The sequence below is a fragment of the Carettochelys insculpta genome, chromosome 19 (genome assembly GCF_033958435.1).
Source record: "Carettochelys insculpta isolate YL-2023 chromosome 19, ASM3395843v1, whole genome shotgun sequence".
Classification (NCBI taxonomy): domain Eukaryota; kingdom Metazoa; phylum Chordata; order Testudines; family Carettochelyidae; genus Carettochelys; species Carettochelys insculpta.
The window spans coordinates 4,217,219-4,239,911 of NC_134155.1; the positions used below are offsets into that span (position 1 = coordinate 4,217,219).

Genomic DNA, 22,693 nt, shown 5'->3' on the forward strand with positions numbered 1-22,693 from the left:
AAAACATTACCCAGATGAAGATAACCAGTGAAACCTCATGCTTCAAGGCATCAGTAGATTGCCACAAAGGTGAATAGGAAAATTTCCCTTCACGTTCCAAGATGCTGCCTTTTTACTGAGGTTTACATTTTAGATACTGGCCTCTCCCCTAGCCACGATAACAGAACCGTAGCATTTTTTACCTTTCTATATGCCTGAAAGAGTTCCAGGTATCTTTGTTTCCTCTTCCTCCTCAGCATGCTCAAGGACCTGGTATTGGCTCTGCACTCTTCCTTCCTGACATGTATATTTTTTTAATTTGCTCTTGGCTTTGTAACACCCTGGAAGTCAGCCATATTATTCCCCAATGTCAGCCACATACTGGCCGGGGCCGGGGGAGGGCAGGAGAGAACCTCTGTTGTTGATTTTTTTCCTTCAAGACCTTACCCCTGATGATGCAAATCATATGCTTTTCCTGTAAGTCAGAGCTTTGTGAGCCAGGAGAGGCTTGGTTTGTCTGTGAAAAGAATACCAAGTCAGTGTTTATCACCAGGACAGGATGCAGGCAGCTGAGCAACATACCAGCTGACAGCTGTTTTGGTGGGATTATGTGAAATGAATTGTAGGTGATGAGAATAGAAAAGACACAGCCTGAGCCTTAATGAATTGTGCTTGAGCCTCAGGAAGCATGATCACAGCTGGCACCAATTGGCCCTCTTATTGGCCATCTCTGCAGACAGGCTGAATTCCTCTCTTAACCCAAAGCAGTGGTTGGGTGCTACAGGTCAGGGATGAGGTCCGTTGGCCAAGAGGAGCAGTGAGGAGCTGATGCTGTTGTACCTGCCCTAGTGATGCAGGATGCCAGCCATCACCATCTCCTAAAAAACAAGCAAACCCATTCTCTATTCCTGGTAAAGAGGCGTTAGGGAAGCCATCTTAAGCCCTCCCACCCACTGCCCTCAATAGTTTATGAAGTGGCAGTATTAATGTCACTGGGTTCCCTGCAGCCTGCTGGCCATGTCATCCATCCTTGGAAAGATGAGGAAACTGGGCAGTTCGGACATAGAGGACTCTGAAGTCACAGACGAACACACGGATGGCGAAGATTCCGTTCTGGGAACCCCTGACAGCTTTCATAGCACCCAGAGCACGAAGGTACAGCAGCTGCCCAAGAGCAACATCTTTGCTAGACGAGGCCGCTTTGGGATGGGGGACAGCGATAAGAACATGGCGCCAATGGACTCCTTGTACCAGATGGACCACCTGGTGTCTGCTCCCATCATCAAGTTTAGTATCAATGCGGAAAAGGCAAAGTTACACAGTCAGTTTGCCAGGTAAGTTCCTGATATATTGGATACCTATTATTAAAGTGCTAGTAAATTCACAGCCATGAAAAATGCATCACAGACCGTGAAATCTGGTCTTTTTGTAAAGACAATGAGGAGCCCTATGGCACCTTAAAGACTAACAGATGCATCTGGCAAAGTGAGTCTTTGCCCATTAAAGCTCATGCTCAAATAAATCTGTTAATTTTTAAGGTGCCAGAGGACTCCTTGTCATTCTTGCAGATACAGACTAAGATGTCTGTCCCTCTGATACTGGTCTTTTGTGTACTTTTACCCTATCCTTTACTGATTTCTCGGGGGAAACCAGAGTGTCTCACATTGGGGGCCCTGACGTAAGGGGATTTGTAGTGGGTCAGAAGATTACTTTTAAGGGTATCACATTATTGCTACCTTTGCTTCTTCGCTGCCTTCAGAGCAGAGAGGCCAGAGAGAGGCGGCTGCTGGCTGAAGGCCCATCCATGCAGGCAGCAGCACAGAAGACAGCACGATGGCCTGCAGCAGCTCAGAAAGATGGGCAGCAGTGCCACAATCCCCGCTACAATAATCTTGCAGTCATCCCACATCTCCTTTTTGGGTCAGGACACCACAATTACAATACTGTGAAATTTCACATGTAAATAGATGAAATAATGAAATGTACTATTTTAAAAATCCTATGACTGAGGAATTGACCAAAGTGAGCTGTGAATTTGGTAGGGCCCTGCATGCTACAGCAAGCTGCATATCTGAGCTCAGCATTCATTTACTGCAGCACAGTGTTTGATTTCACAGCACACGTTTCACTAATTCCCATGCTGAAAGAATGGGAAGTATCCCAAATACTATGTTACATTTAAGCTGCGTCTACACGTGCACGCTACTTCGAAGTAGCGGCAGTAACTTCGAAATAGCGCCCGTCACGTCTACACGTGTTGGGCGCTATTTCGAAGTTGAAATCGACGTTAGGCGGCGAGACGTCGAAGTCGCTAACCCCATGAGGGGATGGGAATAGCGCCCTACTTCGACGTTCAACATCGAAGTAGGGACGTGTAGACGATCCGCGTCCCGCAACATCGAAATAGCGGGGTCCTCCATGGCGGCCATCAGCTGGGGGGTTGAGAGATACTCTCTCTCCAGCCCTTGCGGGGCTCTGTGGTCACCGTGGGCAGCAGCCCTTAGCCCAGGGCTTCTGGCTGCTGCTGCTGCAGCTGGGGGTCCGTGCTGCATATACAGGGTCTGCAACTAGTTGTTGGCTCTGTGTATCTTGCACTGTTTAATGAAAGTGTGTCTGGGAGGGGCCCTTTAAGGGAGCGACTTGCTGTTGAGTCCGCCCCGTGACCCTGTCTGCAGCTGTGCCTGGCTCCCTTATTTCGATGTGTGCTACTTTGGCGTGTAGACGTTCCCTCGCTGTGCCTATTTCGATGTTGGGCTGAGCAACGTCGAAGTTGAACATCGACGTTGCCAGCCCTGGAGGACGTGTAGACGTTATTCATCGAAATAAGCTATTTCGAAGTTGGGTGCACGTGTAGACGTAGCCTTAATGACTAGTGCTCAACCTGGAGCTGTAGCTCTGAATAGTCTGATCTCCATGGGAAGTCAGTTGGAGTGTGTTCAGTGCCTTTAGGAATTGAACTCTTTTTTTTCTTAACATTACCAGGCAGCTTTGAAAATGTTGCCCTGAGTAACTCAGGAGTTCTTGGCTCTCTGGCAAGAGGAGGGGGGTGATCAAATGTTAGAGATTTAATTGCCTCTGTGGATTTGAGTCCTTGTTCTTTTCACCAATAAAAACATTTTCATATGTACATCTGCTTGTCTAGGCCTTTATGACCTTACAGACTGTACAGTTACATATATGTAATATTCACTAATGTGTGTTCCACTGAAAGCCAGTAATGGAAATATAATTGCTGGTGGCTTTTAAGAGGCTTGCTTAATTCTTACATTTCATTAACTAAATTTATCCTCATCAGGCTCCTATCTACCAATTCCATTGCAAGCTGCTCTGAAAAAGCTTTCAAATTCTATGATCGCAGAAGGATATTTGATGCTGTAGCCCAAGGTGACACAAGTGATTTGGATGACCTGCTGATCTATCTCCATGAGACCCTGAAGCATCTCACAGACGATGAGTTCAAAGGTACCCAGTAGTGTCAGATGCAACCAAGTACCACTGCCTCCTCAAGCTGTGATGCTGAGATTAAAAGATCGGCATGATGTTAATTTAAATACAGGTTAAGACATTGGAGAGGGCTCTGCCTCGTGCAGTAGTTTCCCATAGGCTGCTCAATTCTCTGTGAAGCTGCTGGAAATTTCAGAAACGTTTGAGAGTTTGTTTATGAAACTCTAAATGTCCTGGGTTCTACCACTCATACAGCTCCCTTATGAAGAGTGCATGATGTGTAAGTGGGCAGGTTTGTAATCCCCCTTCTTATAGCTGTAACCTTTTTGTGTTACAGAGCCAGAAACTGGGAAAACCTGCTTATTGAAAGCCATGCTGAATCTGCATGATGGGAAGAATGACACCATTCCCCTGCTTCTGGAAATTGCAGAGAAAACAGGCAATCTGAAAGAGTTAATTAATGCAGAATATACTGACAACTACTATAAGGGTAAGAGGCAGCTGGGAGAATACTATTTCTTTGTGTTATGTGAATTGAGATTTCCAAGGTCTGATGAATGTTTGTTTTCCTAGGTCAGACAGCTCTCCACATTGCCATCGAAAGGAGGAATATGTACTTGGTGAAGCTCTTGGTCCAAAATGGAGCAGATGTTCATGCAAGAGCCCACGGGGAATTCTTCAGAAAAATCAAAGGGAAACCTGGCTTTTATTTTGGTAGGCAAAACAAGGCGCATGAAACATGATTTCATTCACTGGTCAAGTTACCAAGAGAGATGTTTCAAATGTGAGCTGCTCAGATCAGCTGTTACCACTCAGAAAAGAGCTCTTGCAGTCATTGTGGATAGTTCTCCGAAAACAGCCACTCAGTGCACAGCAGCAGTCAGAAAAGTAAACAGAATGTTGGGAATCCTTAGAAAAGGGATAGAGAATGAGAAGTACCATATAGCGTCTCTGTAAATTCATGGTACACCCAGATGTTGACTACAGTGTGCAGATGTGGTCACCCCATCTCAAAAAAGATGTATTGATATTGGAAACGCCTCAGAAAAGGGCAACAACATGCTTAGGACTTGCACATTGCTCATAAAGGTGACTTTTGTACATATGATGAGTTTTCTGACCAATGGTTCATGTTGCTTGCCATTAGGTGAACTCCCACTTTCCCTGGCTGCCTGCACTAACCAGCTAGCCATTGTGAAATTCCTCCTGGAGAATCCATATCAACCAGCCAATATAGCTGCCCAGGACTCCATGGGCAACATAGTTCTGCACGCCTTGGTAGAGATTGCAGATAACACCAAAGATAACACGAAGTTTGTAACCAAGATGTACAACAACATTTTGATACTTGGTGCCAAAACTAACCCAATGCTGAAGCTGGAAGAGATCACTAACAAGAGGGGACTCACTCCTTTAACCCTGGCTGCAAAGAAAGGGAAGATAGGGGTAGGTGGACGCATACCTGTTACCATTTCAAACACACACTATAGTGTGTCAGCTACGTAGGATACATGTCACTACTTGCTGCCTGGGCCTGTGAGACCAAGAGGGTGGAAAACTTTGTAGGACTTAACTCTGAAATTTGAAAAACAAAGCTTTGGCATAACCTGGGTAATGGATCCCAAGAGAGTCATGCAGTACCAATACGCATATGTCAGCCTGCATGGAAACAGTAAAAGTGCTGTCTCAGGTGAACTACATAGCACATCTTTAGCTAACATGGCCAGTTTCAAAATATTTCCCGTTCACTAGGACAGTGACCTCAAAGGGAATGAAACCGGTGCCACTTGATGTCTGTTTTAGTGTTGAGAGGCCAAAGATAGCCACAAATCTTAACTGGTAGAAACCAAAGAGGCACTTCCTTGTGTTGCTGCACTAACCTATTTGCCACATTCATATTGCCCCATTCCCCATAGCCCAACAGGCTCCCTGGCTGTTGAATTTTGCAAACTGTGACCCATACAGTGTCCCAATGGCTCAACTTCAGTGAAGTTAAGCCAAGGAAGAATGTGGTCTCCTGTGTCACTGAGAAACTGAGTAACAAAACATCTACTTCAGCTGCAAGGCTGGTGACACCTGATTCTTTTGTGATTTAGATCTTCGCCTATATCCTTAGACGAGAGATCAAAGAGCCTGAGTGTCGGCATCTGTCAAGGAAGTTCACTGAATGGGCCTATGGCCCTGTCCACTCATCTCTGTATGACCTGTCCTCCATAGACACATGTGAAAAAAACTCAGTGCTTGAGATCATCGCGTACAGCAGCAATACGCCAGTGAGTATGAAATCTCCTCTACACTTCCTGAGTTCAGTGGTCAGCTGTGGACCGGTACAGGGCTGCTCTTCCTGAAGGTCTGCACCATTTTGCAGAACTGTGTTACAACTAAATAGTGATCCAGAGCCATGCAGACAGGTGATTTAGTTCTTGGTGTGAGTTTGTGCACTAATGTTTTCTTTTGCCTACCTGACTGTGGAAGCTGATCTCAGGACTCTACATTGCAAATTCTCCCCTTGGGCTTGAAGCCAATGATACCGATCACTAGAGAGCTTGCTCAGACAAGTGAAAGGGTTCCCTAGTCATACCATGCCGCAGGCTTCTGTGTTGTCTGTTATTCCATGGCTCTCCTTTGGGCTCCTGAGAGAAACATTTTAAAGTTAGAGCATGGGCCTGAGAGACAGGCCTCCTGGCTTCTCTTCACAGCTCTGCTCCTGACTCTGCGCTGTTGGGATAATGACACGGCCTGGACTCCCAGGGGTTAGACCATGTTTGCTGGGGGCAGTGACATTTTGTTTACCTTATGCAAAGCCCTTTGCCGGCTGTGATCTCTGCTTATATGTATATTATATTTGGCTTATTTGGGCTTCACCTTCCTCCTCTCTCTCATCCCTCTTGTAGAATCGCCATGAGATGCTGCTCGTAGAGCCCCTGAACAGGCTGCTGCAGGACAAGTGGGACCGATTTGTCAAACGCCTGTTTTACTTCAACTTCTTTGTGTATACCCTGCACATCATCGTACTCACACTGGCTGCCTACTTCAGACCAGTGCAGAAAGATGGAAAGGTACTTGACTAGTCATGCTCATCCATGTGACCACCCCGCGTAGGAATTCCCAGACCTGCTTGCCATGTTCACAATGCCAGAGCTTAAAAGGTTCTTACTGCTGCCCTGAGTGAGGGGAGAGAAAAAGCACAGAGGAGGGATTTCCCCTCCTTGGAGAACAGAAAAAACTGTGCCTTTAGGGACCAGTCCTTGGGGAAGCCAAGCACCTTCAGCTGCTCAGCAGACAGCGGTGTTCCCTGTAAGCTGAGCACATGTGTGGCCACTCAGGAGAGAGTCAGATGTTGACCAGCCAATTCGCAAAATGCCCAAAGCCAGGTTTTGGTTGTTACTGGTGGTGCACATTCACATATGCCTCCATGCACATAAAATTTTATTCTGCACACAATGGAAAAAATCCACACATAGATGGAACAGACTAGAAGGAACATTGGTAGATGGGTCATTTTCCATCTCCAGCTGATCTGAGCCTTTGCTCCTATGTTATGCAGCCTCCCTTCGGATTTGAACACAGTGTTGGGGAGTATTTTCGAGTCACCGGAGAGATCCTGAGTGTGCTGGGAGGTCTCTATTTCTTTTGCAGAGGGGTAAGAGCTTTGAAATGTCTCCTTTAGGGCCATATACATTAGTGGGCGCCAAAAGCAGGTGTTTCTCCATTGAGTTTTGACTAGTAGTGTCTCTCTCTCATTCATAAGGCATAACAGTTTTTAATGGCAAGGCCAGGAGCTGTCAGCTTCCTATCGAGCTACAAAGCTAAGGTACAGGTGCCTGTCACTCTGCTGTATGGCAGGGAAGGCCCTACAAAGTCTAGGTGAGGCTGAGCACTGAGACCAGCCTAGACAAGGATTATGTGGGTATGGATTATGCCAGGGTCTGCACCATAAAGAGCTTTAGAGATCTTCATTTCCACTCTAGAGCAGAGTAGCTTGAGTTAAATCAAGGCACTTTTAAATAAATGATTTAAATCTCCAGAAATTCATTGATTTAAGTCAAGTTACCAAAAAAGCTAAGACTGACTCTGCTTTAAGTGCACTTAATTTTGGAGTGTGCCCCATTGAACTCACTGGCACTTCTGCTTTTTGAGGAAACGAGTGTAAAATGGGATTCCCTTGGAAAAACTGAGTTATACTGAAGGCAGGATAGATAACGATTAACTAAGCTCTTTTCTAAAAGCAGCATCCAACACCATAAACAGCTTGGGAATTTGTCAAATCACACTTGTACTGAAAGTCATAGAGAGAGTCTTGAAGAAGGATGCATTGGTTACTAACCAGCTGATAACACATTGTTCTTCACTCGAGGCCACATCTTTGTCCATATAATTTTCTCCCAATAAGCAGTTTTCCTTATGATGTTTCATTGTTACCACTAGGCCCTGCATCATCATATTGCACAGCTTACACTTGACACATTTTCTTTTTTAACCCTGGGAAAAAATTTATTCAAAATATTCCCAGATAGGGTGTCTCTTACACCCAGAAGCCACAATAGTTTTTCTGTGTGAAAAGTGTGGGGGAATATAGGAAGCCCTGTGTGTGCTGAATAATGTCTTCCCCAATTCTTTCCAGTCGGACCCTACTGTTCCTTTCTATCCTGCCTCCATCCTTTCCTATATATTGTCTGTGCTTAGGACAGTGTCTTAACTAACTCCTCTGCCATGTTTGGCCAAGGTTCACTACCACATAAGCACAGAACAAAAACAATCCTATCCAGCTTGTGTCTTTCTTTGCAGGTGTTACTTTTTAGTGTGCTGAGAAACACAAATTGCAAGCCCCGAACTTTCAAGAAGCAAGAGCTAGTAGTTAGGCTGGAGAGACTAGAGCCATTATTTCACTTTATGAGACTGTATGTATATGTGTAGCATGTTTGTGGTGAGATATGTTTGTTACTGTTATTTTTAATTGAGAAATTCAGTAGTTTATTGATTTTAACAAACAATTTAAATATACTTAATTAAATCTATTTTTTTTAAATCATCAATTTTTATCCACCCTGGTTTAAAGACAAACTGCTACTGTATCGTGGACAATATAAAGAACATGAAGCAAAATATGATTGTAGTAGCTCAAACCAGTGAGCAAATGGGCTGCTGTCTCCCACACAAGCTGCAAGTACCAAAGTAGACCTGTGCTGAGGGGATAACCATAACTCAGACTTGTGCTTACTGCAATATGTGTTGCTATTAAGAGGTCTTTGCAGGGTAAATTGTGGTGAGCTGTTTCCAGCTTGGACCGGCTCAGCAGACCTTCCCAGTACGTAGAGAGGCAGGGGTTGCAGCAGCGCTATCCACATAGCAGTGACCTTTTACATACAGAGTGAGGGTTCCCTGGGCAGGTGTGCAGTGGAAAGGTACTTGCCAACCAGAAACTGGCTTTTTGTGTCTCTTTTTTGCAGATACAGTATTTCCTGCAGAGGCGGCCGTCATTGAAGACTCTGCTAGCTGACAGCTACAGTGAGGTTCTTTTGTAAGCTTCTCAGCAACTACTTTCTTTGTGTTTGAATGTGGCCTTTAGGAACCTAAGGGACTCCTGGCCTTGAGCCAGGCATCACATGTGCTGACTTTGCAATAGGCATACAGAGCACAGTGCTTTTCAGCCCCAGTTCTCCTGGCATTTTACCTAGGTGGCTCAAGTTTATTACCCCCATTTACAGGTGAGAAAGTGAGGTGCTGAGAGGCTAACTATCTGGGTCCTCAGCAGAGCCAGGCAGAGCTCCCAGGACACCTGACTTGCAGTGCGATACTCTGTACATGGAGTCATGCTAAAACATGTCCTGTCCCCAGTGATATCTTTGGCTTTACACTGTCGGAGCCATCTGTCTTTTCCAGTTAGGAGGCTGCTACACAGTGCAGCCCCCTAAATTGCTTGCAGTTCAGGGGTACCAGAAGTGCCAGAGAGAGCAGCACTCAAGGACCGCACAGAGAACTGTGGTTTGTTAGCTAACATTCTGTAAGGCAGCAGAGGATCAGCAAAACAGGGGAGTGTGGGAAGCGTGGGAGTTATCAAGGGAGGGGAGTTGTGTGGGGTGCAGAAGAGAAGGGAGGAAGAAAAGGAAAGAGTCTTTCAAGGGATGAAGGCTAGCTTGTCCAGATGGGGGGTTCTCATGACCTTGTGGGGTGTTCCCGATGCCATTGCACATGTCTTCATCCCTCCTTTCTTGCTTGTATCCTATCCTTGGGCCCTCTTTGTCTTTCAGCTTTGTCCACTCGCTGTTCCTGTTGTCTTCAGTGGTGTTGTACTTCTGGGGCCAGGAACTCTATGTGGCATTCATGGTGTTTTCCTTGGCACTGGGCTGGGCTAACATGCTCTACTACACCCGAGGTTTCCAACAGATGGGAATTTACGCCGTCATGATTGAGAAGGTCAGTCTAAGGAGCAAGTGTAAGCACTGCTGAATTTGCACAGGCCTGAGTAGTGCCACCACTGGCCCAACCTTACAGTTTAAACCAGGGAAAGAAAGTAGGTTTGTTTTCACTGTGGCAGAAGCCTAATTCTCTGATCCGAGCAAGTCTGAAAAGGTGCAAGTCAGTTACCTCTCCTATCTGCCATTATTGTCACACCTTCTCTCTATAGAAGTCAGACCTCTTCATGGGGTCTAACCAGGTAGCCCACAGAGAGGTACAAAGAACCACATTGTCTTAGCTTCGGCGAGGTACCCATGTTAGTCTGTATCTTCAAGAACAACAAGAAGTCCTGTGACACCTTATAAACTAACAGATATTTTGGAGCATAAGCTTTCATGGGTAAGTGGGTCTTTCCCCACGAAAGCTTATGCTCCAAAATATCTGTTAGCCTATAAGGTGCCACAAGACTTCTTGTCATTCTCTTAGCTTGGCTCATGTGGAAAGCTGAAAATATATTTGGCATTATATGGATTATAGATGCATCTAATAGGCTTTACGAATAATGCGAAGGGTTAGGGTTGTCTGTAGTGAAAGCCAGTACTAGGAAACTCGGTCCTGGTGTAAGGCAAAGGTACTAAGGTCACACTGTGGCCAAATCAGGACTTTCCACCACTTTTGGTTATAGTTTGTGTTGGATTCCTGCAAAATGTTTTGTTTCCTTGTTGCAGATGATCCTGAGAGATTTGTGTCGCTTCATGTTTGTCTACCTAGTATTTCTCTTGGGATTTTCCACAGGTAATATCACACTGGTAGTTATTTTTTTCCTGTTTTTCTTTCTTAAAGAATCAAAGAACTTGGCAAAAGTAACCTTTGCAATTAATTCAGAGTTCCCTTTATCAACTAAAAATTAAGAAACCTATATCATGCTCCACGACAGAATCTCTACCACACAAAAAAACCAACCACTAAGCACTTATATGAGGCTTTTTACCCATAGATCTCAAAGGCTACACCTACACTACAGAGATCTTTCAAAAGAAGTTCTTCTGGAAGATCTCTTCCAGAAGAACTTCTTTCGAAAGACGGCATCCATGCACAAAAAGCAGATCAGAAGAGTCATCTGCTCTTTTGAGAGAGAGTGTCCACACAGCTCCTGCTCTTTCAGAAGAATGGGCCTGCGATTGAAAAATCAGGCCCCATGAAGACTGCTCTTTTGGAGAAGAAAGGGCCTGCGGAGCATCAACACATGTTTTCTTTCAAAAGAGGGTGCTTTTCCTGAATCAGGAAAGGAAGAGTGATTTCGAAAGGAGCACCACATTCTTCAGATTTACTTTTGAAAAAACTCTTTGTGTGTGTAGACGCTCCGCTGGATCTTTCAAAAGAACTTGCTAGTGTAGATGCAACCAGAGTGGCTGTCCAAGCAGCATTTTTCCCATTTTACAGATAGAGAAACTGAGATACTACCTTTTCAAGTAACCTCTAATTTTGGATTTCTCCATGTTTGGTGCCCCACTTTAGAATCTTGGGGACTGATTTTTTTTCAGCAGTTCTGACTCCCCACAACTCCACTTGCAGTCAGTTGTCATCAATGTATTGTGTCTAATCAGATACCTCCTTGCAACTTTTTAACCGGTTGCAAAATCAGCATGATCTCTAAGTACTTTTTTTTCTCATATACGTTGCTCCTCCCATTTGCAACAGCTGTGGTAACTCTGATTGAAGATGACAATGAGGGACAAGAAAACAACAGCTCTCACTGCTGCCGATCAGGCCTGCTGAAGTGTGGCCGCATGTCGTACAACAATCTGTATTACACCTGCCTGGAGCTGTTCAAGTTCACCATTGGCATGGGAGATCTTGAGTTCACTGAGAACTACAGGTTCAAGTCTGTCTTTGTCATTTTGTTGGTCCTCTACGTCATCCTCACCTACATCCTCCTGCTCAACATGTTGATTGCACTGATGGGGGAAACTGTGAACAAAATCTCACAAGAGAGCAAGAGCATCTGGAAACTCCAGGTTCGTTGATCGCCCAGGGTTCTGATCTTCCTGTTGGAACTAGAAAGAGAAGTTAGGGGATAAGTGCTTTGAGGGAGTCTTGAGGGACTGATATGTTTTCAAATGTGCAGATCTTTGTGGATTTCTAGCTCCTGATTCCTTACCCACAAACACAACCTCTATACCGGGGTGGCCAATCCATGGCTCTCGAGCCGCATGCGGCTCTTTCATCAATGAAATGTGTCTCCTCCTCGGAGCCGTGTGCTTGACTACTCAACACCATTCTGCACACGTGCCCTAACTCCTGGAGGAAGAAGTGCATGGCTGCGGAGGCGGCAGCTCCGGTGAGTCCCAGGCATTGTGTTAGAGCTGGGGGTGGTAGTGGGGGTTCCTGGCTCTGTGTGGGGCATTGAGCCATGTATTATATATATCTACCTATAATATATATATATATATATATATATATATATATATATATATATATATATATATAGTATCTATATAGATTTATAATACTTGGTCTTTGCACTCTGTCCACAGGTATTTTGGCTCTTAGTCTCTATTTTGTTGGCCACCCCTGCTCTGTACTATCGTTGGCCTCTTTTCTTATGTGGTGAATGGTGCACAGTTTAAGCTGAATAGAAACAGAGAGGGAGCCGTGCTAGTCTATACACTATCAAAACAAAAAGCAGTCAAGTAGCACTTTAAAGACTAGCAAAATGGTTTATTCGGTGAGCTTTCGTGGGACAGACCCACTTCTTCAGACCATAGCCAGAACAGAACAGACTCAATATTTAAGGCACAGAGAACCAAAAACAGTAAGCAAGGAGGACAAATCAGAAAAAGATAATCAAGGTGAACGAATCAGAGAGTAGAGGGGTGGGGGAGGAAGGTCAAGAATTAGATTAAGCCAAGTATGCAGACGAGCCCCTGTAGTGACTCAGAAAGTTCACATCCCGGTTCAAACCACGTGTTAATGTGCCGAATTTGAATATAAAGCCAGCTCGGCTGCTTCTCTTTGAAGAGCAGTGCGAATGTTTTTTTCAGTAACACACATACCTTTAGGTCATTAATAGAATGCCCCATTCCATTAAAATGTTGACTAACTGGTTTGTGGATCTGGAGTGTTTTGACGTCTGTTTTGTGCCCATTAAACTTTTGTCTAAGGGAGTTAGAAGTCTGTCCGATATACAAAGCATCTGGGCATTGTTGGCACATGATGGCATAAATGATGTTAGTAGAGGAGCATGAGAAAGTGCCCGTGATTCTGTGAGTAACCTGGTTAGGTCCAGTGATGGTATTTCCAGAGAAGATATGTGAACGAAGCTGGCAGTGGGCTTTGTTACAAGGAAAGGTTCCAGGACTGGTATTCCTGGGGTATAGACTGTGGCTCTCCTCTACTAACATCATACATGCCATCATGTGCCAACAATGCCCAGATGTTTTGTGTATTGGACAGACTTCTAACTCCATTAGACAAAGGGTTAATGGGCACAAAACAGACATCAAAACACTCCAGATCCACAAACCAGTTAGTCAACATTTTAATGGAATGGGGCATTCTATTAATGACTTAAAGGTATGTGTGTTACTGAAAAAAACGTTTGCACCGCTCTTCAAAGAGAAGCAGCCGAGCTGGCTTTTATATTCAAATTTGGCACATTAACACATGGTTTGAACAGCGATGTGAACTGTCTGAGTTACTACAGGGGCTCGTCTGCATACTTGGCTTAATCTAATTCTTGACCTTCCTCCCCCACCCCTCTACTCTCTGATTTGTTCACCTTGATTTTTTTTCTGATTTGTCCTCCTTGCTTACTGTTTTTGGTTCTCTGTGCCTTAAACATTGAGCCTGTTCTGGTCTGGCTATGGTCTGAAGAAGTGGGTCTGTCCCACGAAAGCTCACCTTATAAATTATTTTGCTAGTTTTTAAAGTGCTACTTGACTGCTTTTTGTTTTGATAGTTTTAAGCAGAAGTTCTCGATATACATATAATATTTCACATATGTTTGCAATTTAATAACACAAGTATTTTTTATTGTCGTTTATTTTTATTATAAACCATGATCAGATTATGGGTGTGTCTTTACTACAGGGAAGATCAACCCTGCTGCGGTCAATTGTCCAGACTTCAATTTCACATGCCTAGAGGGGACAAGCTAAATTGAATTTATAGGGTGTCCCTATCAACTGCGATACTCCTGGCCTCCATCAGGAATAAGTGAAGAGTTTTTCCCATCAACCTTCCACAGTGCAGATGGTGGCAAAAATCAATTCTGGATATGTTGACTCCAGCTATGCGATTCCTGTAGCTGGATTTGCATGTCCAAAATTGGTTTTTACCTCCTAGTTTAGACCTGGACTATGAAAAGAGAGCGATTCTGTTCTGAAGGCAGTGCCTTCTGCCAGGTTTGCAGGTTGATGGCATGTCGGCTTTTGTGTAAGCTCAGTAACCCTGTAGCTTAACTACACAGCAGTAATCATGCATCATTTTATAACACAGACTTTTAGAGAAACTGTATGTGTTTGAATGGCATGATCATTGCCCCCTCCTAAGCTGATAATACAGGTGAAACTTTGGGTATTCTGGTTTTATAAGGACACAACTCAACATTTGTATAAATACAGCTAAATGTGGATGTTCCCCATTACCTTTGCTTTTTTTCAACTGATAGAGAGCCATCACCATCCTGAATATTGAAAACAGCTACCTGAACTGCATGATAAGCTCATTCCGATCTGGAAAGCAAGTCTTAGTGGGAACTACACCTGATGGCAAGGACGATTACAGATGGTGTTTCAGGTAACCTGGTTTTATCTTAAATAGATAATCTTTTACTGGTACATATCCACAGGCCTGGGATGACCTAATAACTGGTAATGGGGATGTGGCGCTCTGAACTTTAGGATGACCAAAAATTATACTAAGTGATAGCAGTTCAATGGCCTGAGTGAAATGTGTTCTTCAGCCAGGCTGCTGGGTCTGAGATACCAGAATGCCAAGCTGGCCATCTGTTTTAATAAGCAGCATAGCATCCTCTCCTGCAGCATCTTTTATCTATGTCTTACTCAAGGCAGCCTCATAGCTCAACTGGTCATGAACAGATATTGCAGCTGAGCCTTTTTCTTTCCATATTGCTTTACTTCTCCGGTCGTTGTGATGCAAATTTCTCAGTGGGAAGAATCCTTCCCAAGTGTGGAGAATGAGTATCTGACCTATGCAATAGGAGTGTCTTGGGTATTCCAATGCCAAACCATAAAGCTCTGGCAGAACTGTTACACAGTAGGCGTCAGCTAGCCTGAACTCTTCCTTGTGTGGTGCTTGGCCAGTGGGTATGCATATTCATAGATTCCACAGCCAACCCTCTGCCCTGGGACACAAAGACAGGGTGTGACTGTGGAATACTTCGCTGTTTTTCTGCATTGTATGCTGTCACATTAAGTCAGGAGGGTGTCTCCTCAGGTAAACATTGCAGAATTTCTTTGTGGGCAGTTGCCTCAGTCCCTCATGTTGAGTGTGTCCTTCTGCAAATATCCAGTATATGGAGATTTGTATTTGGGATAACAAGGACTTTAATATAGAACATTAAGCTCAAAGGGAGCTTTAATCAGCCACCACTATTAGGCCAGCACCGTTCTGCAACACCTTACTTCTCAAAAATTTCACAGAGCACTGGATGAGTGACCATTACACTGTGCATGAGGTCCTTTGAGATTCTAGATCCCATTCTGGAGAATAAATTAGATCCACTTCAGGATGAAATCCCTCTTTTTCTTTCTCCAGAGTTGATGAGGTGAACTGGTCCACATGGAACACTAACCTGGGCATAATCAACGAGGAGCCTGGATACAGCGCAGGCTTGAAGCGAAACTCAAGTTTTTCTTTTAAGTCTAGCAGAGGTGAGGAATCGGGGAATAAAAACATGCTGGTTCTTCCCATAGTCTGTTATTAGACTATATACTTGGTTGTAGAGGCAGCATAATGTAGTACAGTTTATGCATCTCTGTGAGGTTTCAAATAGTTACAAGAACTGCTGATAAATGAACACAGTGGGCAAAAAAATTAAAATAAATTAACCCCATATCCATTTTGCAGTTTTATTCTTTGGAATGCTCCAGCTCCCTCAGATTCCCCAATCTGGATGTTTGGATGATATGTAAGGAGTGGCACACCTTGACGATAGCAGCAGAGTGCCATAGACGCCACCCTCTGAGTCCCAGACCCCCACAATCTACAGGTTGAACCTCTCTCGTCTGGCACCCTTGAGACCTGAAGAGTGTCAGGCGAGATAATTTGCCGGACCATGGGAGGTCAATATTGTCTAGCACATTACCAACACTTCCACTGCTTACTGGGCTTTTAGAAAACATTTAGGGTAAATTACAGCTAAACAACAGCAAAGAATATTGATAGCCAGGACTGGTGGCTGGAAACAAACTTTATAGGACCATGGGAAACTTAGCCACACCCATGATAAGTGGTCATCTGGTTAACTACAATCATGCTGGATTACAGATGTTGCTGACCTTGAGAATGCCAGATTAGAGAGGTTCAACCTGTAGTAGTTTACTAGTGTTAACTCCAGGGAATTTTGTGGGAATTCATGGATTTGGGAAAGCTCATCAATCTGCCTTAAAATTTAAAGATTAAGGTTCACACCTTTCCCTGGTTAACTTTTACAGTCTGAGACAGTGTGCCTGAGGCTAAAGGTGAGGTTTTTGGGGCTCCTGGTGATTACTCAGACAACACTTTTAGCAGCATGCATGGCTTTATTTTAGCAACGTGATGGTATCTAAGTAGCATGGAACAGATATACATTGAAAGATGTTAAATACAGTCAATATATGGTTACAGACAGAGATTTTACTTAACAAATTATTTAACTAAGTGCACTTATGGTCTAAACTTACACTATACAAGCAGGATACAACACTCACTGACTCCTCAGAGCTCCCAAAAGCTGAGGCCTGCTTGTTTCCTGAGGAAGGTGTTATTGCAGTAGGTAGAGTACAAAGTCAAAGAGCAGAAAAACTAAAGGTTGTTCTAAGAATAGCGGTAGCAAAGATAATAGATATAATAGAGATAATAGAGACTAGAGAGAGAGAGTAGCACTATGGCAAGGCGATGAATACGCCTTCAAGTATGAATTCCATACTGCACACCCTGCCCCATGTAGCAACATAAAGAATGGCCATTACTGGGTCAGACCAAAGGTCCGCCTAGCCCAGCATCCCATCTGCTGACAGTGGCCTGTGCCAGGTGCCCCAGAGGGAGTGGACCAAAGACAATGATCAAGCAATTTGTCTCCTGCCATCCATCTCCAGCCTCTGACAAATAGAGGCCAGCAACACCATTCCTAACCCCTGGCTAATAGCCTTTTATGGATCTAACCTCCATGAATTTATCTAGCTCTTCTTTAAACTCTGTTAGAGTCCTAGCTTTCACAGCCTCCTCTGGCAATGAGTTCCACAGGTTGACTGTGTGCTGTGTGAAAAACAACTTCCTTTCATTAGTTTTAAGCCTGCTACCAATTAATTTCATTTGGTGTCCTCTAGTTCTTATATTATGGGAACAAGTAAGTAACTTTTCTTTATTCACCCTCTCCACACCGCTCATGATTTTATATATCTCTATTTTATCCCCCCTCAGTCTCCTCTTTTCTAAACTGAAAAGTCTCAGTCTCTTTAACCTCTCCTCATATGGGACACATTCCAAACCCCTCATCATTTTAGTTGCCCTTTTCTGAACCTTTTCCAATGCCAAAATATCTTTTTGGAGGTGAGGAGACCACATCTGTACGCAGTTTTCAAGATGTGGGCGCACCATAATTTTATAAAAGGGCAGTAAGATATTTTTTGTCTTATTTTCTATTCCTTTTTTAATAATTCCTAACATCCTATTTGCTTTTTTGACTGCTGCTATACACTGTGTCAATGTTTTCAGAGGATTATCCATGATAACCGCAAGATCTCTTTCCTGATTAGTTGTAGCTAAATTAGCCCCCATCATATTGTATGTATACTTGGCGTTATTTTTTCCAATGTGCATTACTTTATACTTATCCACATTAAATTTCATTTGCCATTTTGTTGCCTAATCACTCAGTTTGGTGAGATCTTTTTGAAGTTCTTCACAATCTGCTTTCGTCTTGACTATTTTGAACAGTTTAGTATCATCCACAAACTTTACCACCTCACTACTTCCCCATTCTCTAGATCGCTTATGAATAAGTTGAAGAGGATTGGTCCTAGGACTTGACCCTTGGGGAACGCCACTCATTACACTTCTCCATTCAGAAAATTTACCATTTATTCCTACCCTTTGTTTCCTCTTTTAACCAGTTCTCAACCCATGAAAGGATCTTCCCTTTTTATCCCACGACAACCTAATTTACAGAAGAGCCTTTGGTGAGGGACTTTGTCTAAGGCTTTTTGGAAATCTAAGTATACTATATCTACTGGATCCTCCTTGTCTTCATGTTTAACCCCTTCAGAGAATTCCAATAGATTAGTAAGACATAATTTCCTTTTACAGACACCATGTTGACTTTTGCCCAACAAATTATGTTCTTCTACCTGTTTGACAATTTTATTCTTTACTATTGTTTTGACTAATTTGCCCGGTACTGACATTAGACTTACCAGTCTGTAATTGCCAGGGTGGCCTTTAGGGCCCTTTTTAAATATTGGCGTTATGTTGGCTGTCTTCCAGTCCTTGGGTACAGAAGCTGATTTAAAGGATAGGTTAGAAGTCATGGATAATAATTCTGCAATTTTACATTTGAGTTCTTTCAGAACCCTTGGGTGAATGCCATCCGGTCCCGGTGATTTGTTATGGTTAAGTTTTTCTATTTTGTTCCAAAACCTCCTCTAATGACACTTCAATCCAGGACAGTTCCTCAGATTGATCACCCACAAAGGACAGTGCAAGTTTGAGAATCTCCCTAACATCCTCAGCCATGAAGACTGAAGCAAAGAAATCATTTATTCTCTCCTCAATGGCTTTATCATCCTTGATTTCTCCTTTTCTACTTTGATCGTCTAGGGGCCCCACTGGTTGTTTAGCAGGCTTCCTACTTCTAATGTACTTAAAAACATTTTGCTATTACTTTTTGAGTTTTTGGCTAGCTGTTCCTCAGTCTTCTTTGGCTTTTCTTACTACGTTGTTACACTTAATTTGGCAGTGGTTATGTTTCTTCTTATTTACCTCACTAGGATTGGACTTCCACTTTTCAAAAGATGCCTTCTTATTTCTCATTGCTTCATTTACATGGTTGTTAAGCCATGGTGCCTCTTTTTTAGGTCTCTATTTTTCAATTTGGGGTGTACATTTAAGTTGGGCCTCTATTATGGTGTCCTTGAAAATTTTCTGTGGAGCTCGCAGGGATTTTACTCTAGTCACTGTACCTTTTAATTTCTGTTTAACTAACCTCCTCATTTTTATGTAATTCCCCTTTTTGAAATTAAATGCTGGAGTGTTGGACTGCTGAGGTGTTCTTCCCACCACAGGAATGTTAAATGTTATATTATGAGCACTGTTCCCAAGCGGTACTATAATAGTTACCTCCTGGACCAGATCCTGTGTTCCACTCAGTACTAAACAGAGAACTGCCTCTCCCTAGTGGGTTGCTGTACTAGCTGCTCCAAGAAGCAGTCATTTAAGGAATCGAGAAACTTTGTCTGAATGTCATCCTGAGCTGACATGCACCCAGTCAATATGGGGATAATTGAAGTCCCCTATTACTGACTTTTGTATTTAGATAGCCTTTTTAATCTCCCTTATCATTTCAAAGTCACTATCACTGTCCTAGTCAGGTGGTCAATAATATATCCCTACTGCTATACTCTTATTAGAGAATGGAATTCCTTTCCATAGCAAGGGGTTTTTATATCCACTTTACCTCACAGTGCTTAAATACTGATGCTAAATTAAGCTCTGATTCCTTAGAATTCCCAAAATACCCCAAATTCCTTGGTCACCTTAATCTGGGGTTGTCCCCTCTGATTGTAACCTCTGTGTCAGTATTTCAAGGGTGATTTCTGGTAAAAGTCAGGAGAAAAACATCATTATGTGACCTTTACTGGAATTAGAGTAAGGCCACCACACCTTTCCAGTCAGAGGTAGGTGGGCGAAGCTTGAACACCAATTGATATCGGAAAGTGACGCACATAGCAAAGATTGACGTATGAGGCTTAACGTTATTAGCTTGACCTTAACTTTTCCTATAAACAGGGAAAAAGAAAATTTGCAAAAAGCCCCTCATGCTGGGTCTTACAAGCAGGCTGATAGCATTGCTGTTGACAGGAAAGATACGCCTCCCCTGTGCTTAACTTAGCTATGCTATAATGGCTTCTTGACATGTGGATATATAAAAGCAAAGCTTTAACCAAACTATTGTAATCAAACTACAATTAAACTGCCATACACTAACATAGGTTAGATTAAATTGCCATAAGCTAGCTTAGGATACACTAGTCAGGAAAAAGAATCCTAGCTCATAGATCAGTATGTGTACTTAGCTTAAAAGAATGGAAAACTGACAGAAGAATAAAACTCTTAAAATATCCACTTCTGCTTTATATTCATATCAGCTTCCCTTTGTGTTGGAAATGAGGAGTGTTCTGGTCTGTTTCTATAGGAGAAAAGCATTAACACCCTCTTTTCTTGTAAGTTTCAGGGAAAAACTGGAAGACCTTGGTTCCACTTTTAAGAGATGGGAGCAGGCGAGAGGAGGGGCAGAAACAGCCAGAAGAAGCCAAGTTAAAACCCATTTTGGAACATGATTATGATCCTGAAGGCTCTGGGGCAAGGAAGTATTCACTTCCGAAGTCTGTGTAGATTTTTTTTTTTGTTGCATTGAATTTTGTACTTAAGAAGGTTGTTAATTAGAATTGTTTTTAAGTGTTTGTCTGTGTTCAGACAATGGAGTTTGAGTCCTTTATGTGAATAGGGTTTTACTGCTAAAGGACTGAGTAGGTTACCGTATTAAAGAATTGTAAAACATGCTAAGTAAACAGCTTGTTAGTAAGCCGTGTTTTCATGGTTTTTAATAACATACACCTGCCAAAAATTGGCCATGAAGCCTCTGACAGGTTAGATATTTACCTCCAGATCAACTACAGTACAAGCTCTCTAAGCTGACGCAGTAGTTCACACCTGCTGGTAAAAGGAGGAGTTTTCCTCACCTTCCAGTGGAAAAACTACAAATGGCCTAGCTATGGACCTTGTGGCTTCCTACCTGGCCCCTAACAAGAGACATAAAAGTCTGTTGGGTTTTGCAGCTTGCTCACCATCTCCACATCCTAAATGATGCTAGGGAGGCTTCTGAACTGCTTGAAAGAACACCCAGTAGGAGCCTTCTGCCTGTGCGGGATAGAGAGTGACACAGCTACTAACACAAGGTATCAGGCTGCAGTGAGCTCAACTGAAGTTTTCAGAATCACATAGTCTGCAGCATTTTATAGTAACAGAGTTTTATTGATGAGATGTTTTATGTTAATCATTACCATGCCCAAGATGACAGTAAAAACTAAGTTTTGTTTATTGTATAGAATCCATTATCAATTTCCTGAGAAATAGTCACCCAGAACTACTATCTATTATGCTGAGACAGGTATGGAATATCAGAGGGTATGATTTGTAGAGCCCTGTGTGTATACAAAATACATACCTGTGGATATAAATCAGTGTCTGCATAGCTGCACAGTGTTCTGCACTGGTAGCTCCTCTAGTATGGCCACTGGAGTGGGCCAAAGGCTGAGCAGCAGCTGTTTCTGTGGGAAGAGAGCCCCATTGGCAGGGTTTGGGTGGTACGGCCATGCCAGAAGAGCTATGGGTGTGGGGCATTGGCTTGTGAGAATGGCAGTCTGAGGAGCTGCTGCTTTCACCACTGCTGTGCCTGGCAGCACCCTGCAGATGTATGGATACCAGCCTATATTCCCAAATATCCATACCCATGGATATAAACTTTGTATCTGTGCAGGGCTGTACATACGTGTAACAGTTAATCAAGTTTATTAGTTAGCTGTGCTAACGCTATAATTTGTGGGGGAAAAGCAAAGTGTATAGACATCTATTTAGAGCTGTACATAGTTTATTTACTTTGCATTCTTCTGTTTCATTCTGCAGTTCAAAGCAAAAGCAAAGGGCATCTGATGTGCAGTGAGAAAGCATACACACACAAGCTGAAGAAACCAACACCTCTTCAGGCATAGTGTTCACTTCCAGATGTGTTGCTTTCTTCAGGTTCCCTTTTTCCTACATCTCTCCTGATGTTCAGAATCTGGAAAAGAAATGTGGAGAAGGTGATGCTGCTGGCATGAGAAGAACAAGCACATTTTCTCTATTTAGTTTAGATGTAATGTGGAGAGACAAAATCTATTTACAAATAATTACAAGATCAGGAGGAAAAATGTTGTACAACAACCACCTAAGTTTGCAAATTAATTTAAATTTTAGATTTCTTTTAACTTTTGTATTTAGCCCTAAAACTATATCCGTTCTTACCACCATAATGGCCGTGTCTACACTAGCCAAAAGCTTTGAAATGGCCATGCAAATGGCCATTTTGAAGTTTACTGATGAAGTGCTGAAATACATATTCAGCGCCTCATTAGCACGCGGGCAGCCGCAGCACTTCGAAATTGACGCGGCTCGCCGCCACGTGGCTTGTCCAGACAGGGCTCCTTTTTGAAAAGACCCCAGCTACTTTGAAGTCCCCTTATTCCTATGAGCAGATGGGAATAAGAGGACTTCGAAGTAGCTGGGGTCCTTTCGAAAAGGAGCCCCATCTGGACAAGCCACGCGGCGGCAAGCTGCGTCAATTTCAAAGTGCCGGGGCTGCCCACGTGCTAATGAGGCGCTCAATATGTAT

The 22,693-nt window shown here is 43.2% G+C and overlaps 2 protein-coding genes across 2 annotated transcripts in view; one reads left to right on the plus strand and one right to left on the minus strand.

Moving 5' to 3' along the window:
• Nucleotides 1-629: 629 nt before the first annotated feature.
• On the plus strand, nucleotides 630-20,736 carry TRPV1 (transient receptor potential cation channel subfamily V member 1). Its single transcript, XM_075013369.1, has 15 exons — nucleotides 630-1,313; nucleotides 3,275-3,441; nucleotides 3,761-3,913; nucleotides 3,997-4,137; nucleotides 4,571-4,869; nucleotides 5,520-5,696; nucleotides 6,318-6,482; nucleotides 6,971-7,066; nucleotides 8,874-8,944; nucleotides 9,675-9,840; nucleotides 10,551-10,617; nucleotides 11,524-11,840; nucleotides 14,495-14,622; nucleotides 15,604-15,719; nucleotides 20,492-20,736. The coding sequence occupies exons 1-15, from the start codon at nucleotides 997-999 to the stop codon at nucleotides 20,656-20,658; spliced, it is 2,547 nt and encodes an 848-aa protein (XP_074869470.1). The 5' UTR covers nucleotides 630-996; the 3' UTR covers nucleotides 20,659-20,736.
• Nucleotides 20,737-21,320: 584 nt separating this feature from the next.
• Nucleotides 21,321-22,693, minus strand: part of LOC142022996 (transient receptor potential cation channel subfamily V member 3-like) — a 54,393-nt gene continuing 53,020 nt past the window's right edge. Inside the window, exon 18 of the mRNA XM_075013470.1 lies at nucleotides 21,321-22,102. Coding sequence (XP_074869571.1) covers nucleotides 22,025-22,102 — 78 coding nt within the window. The 3' untranslated portion in view covers nucleotides 21,321-22,024. The remainder of the gene's footprint in view (nucleotides 22,103-22,693) is intronic.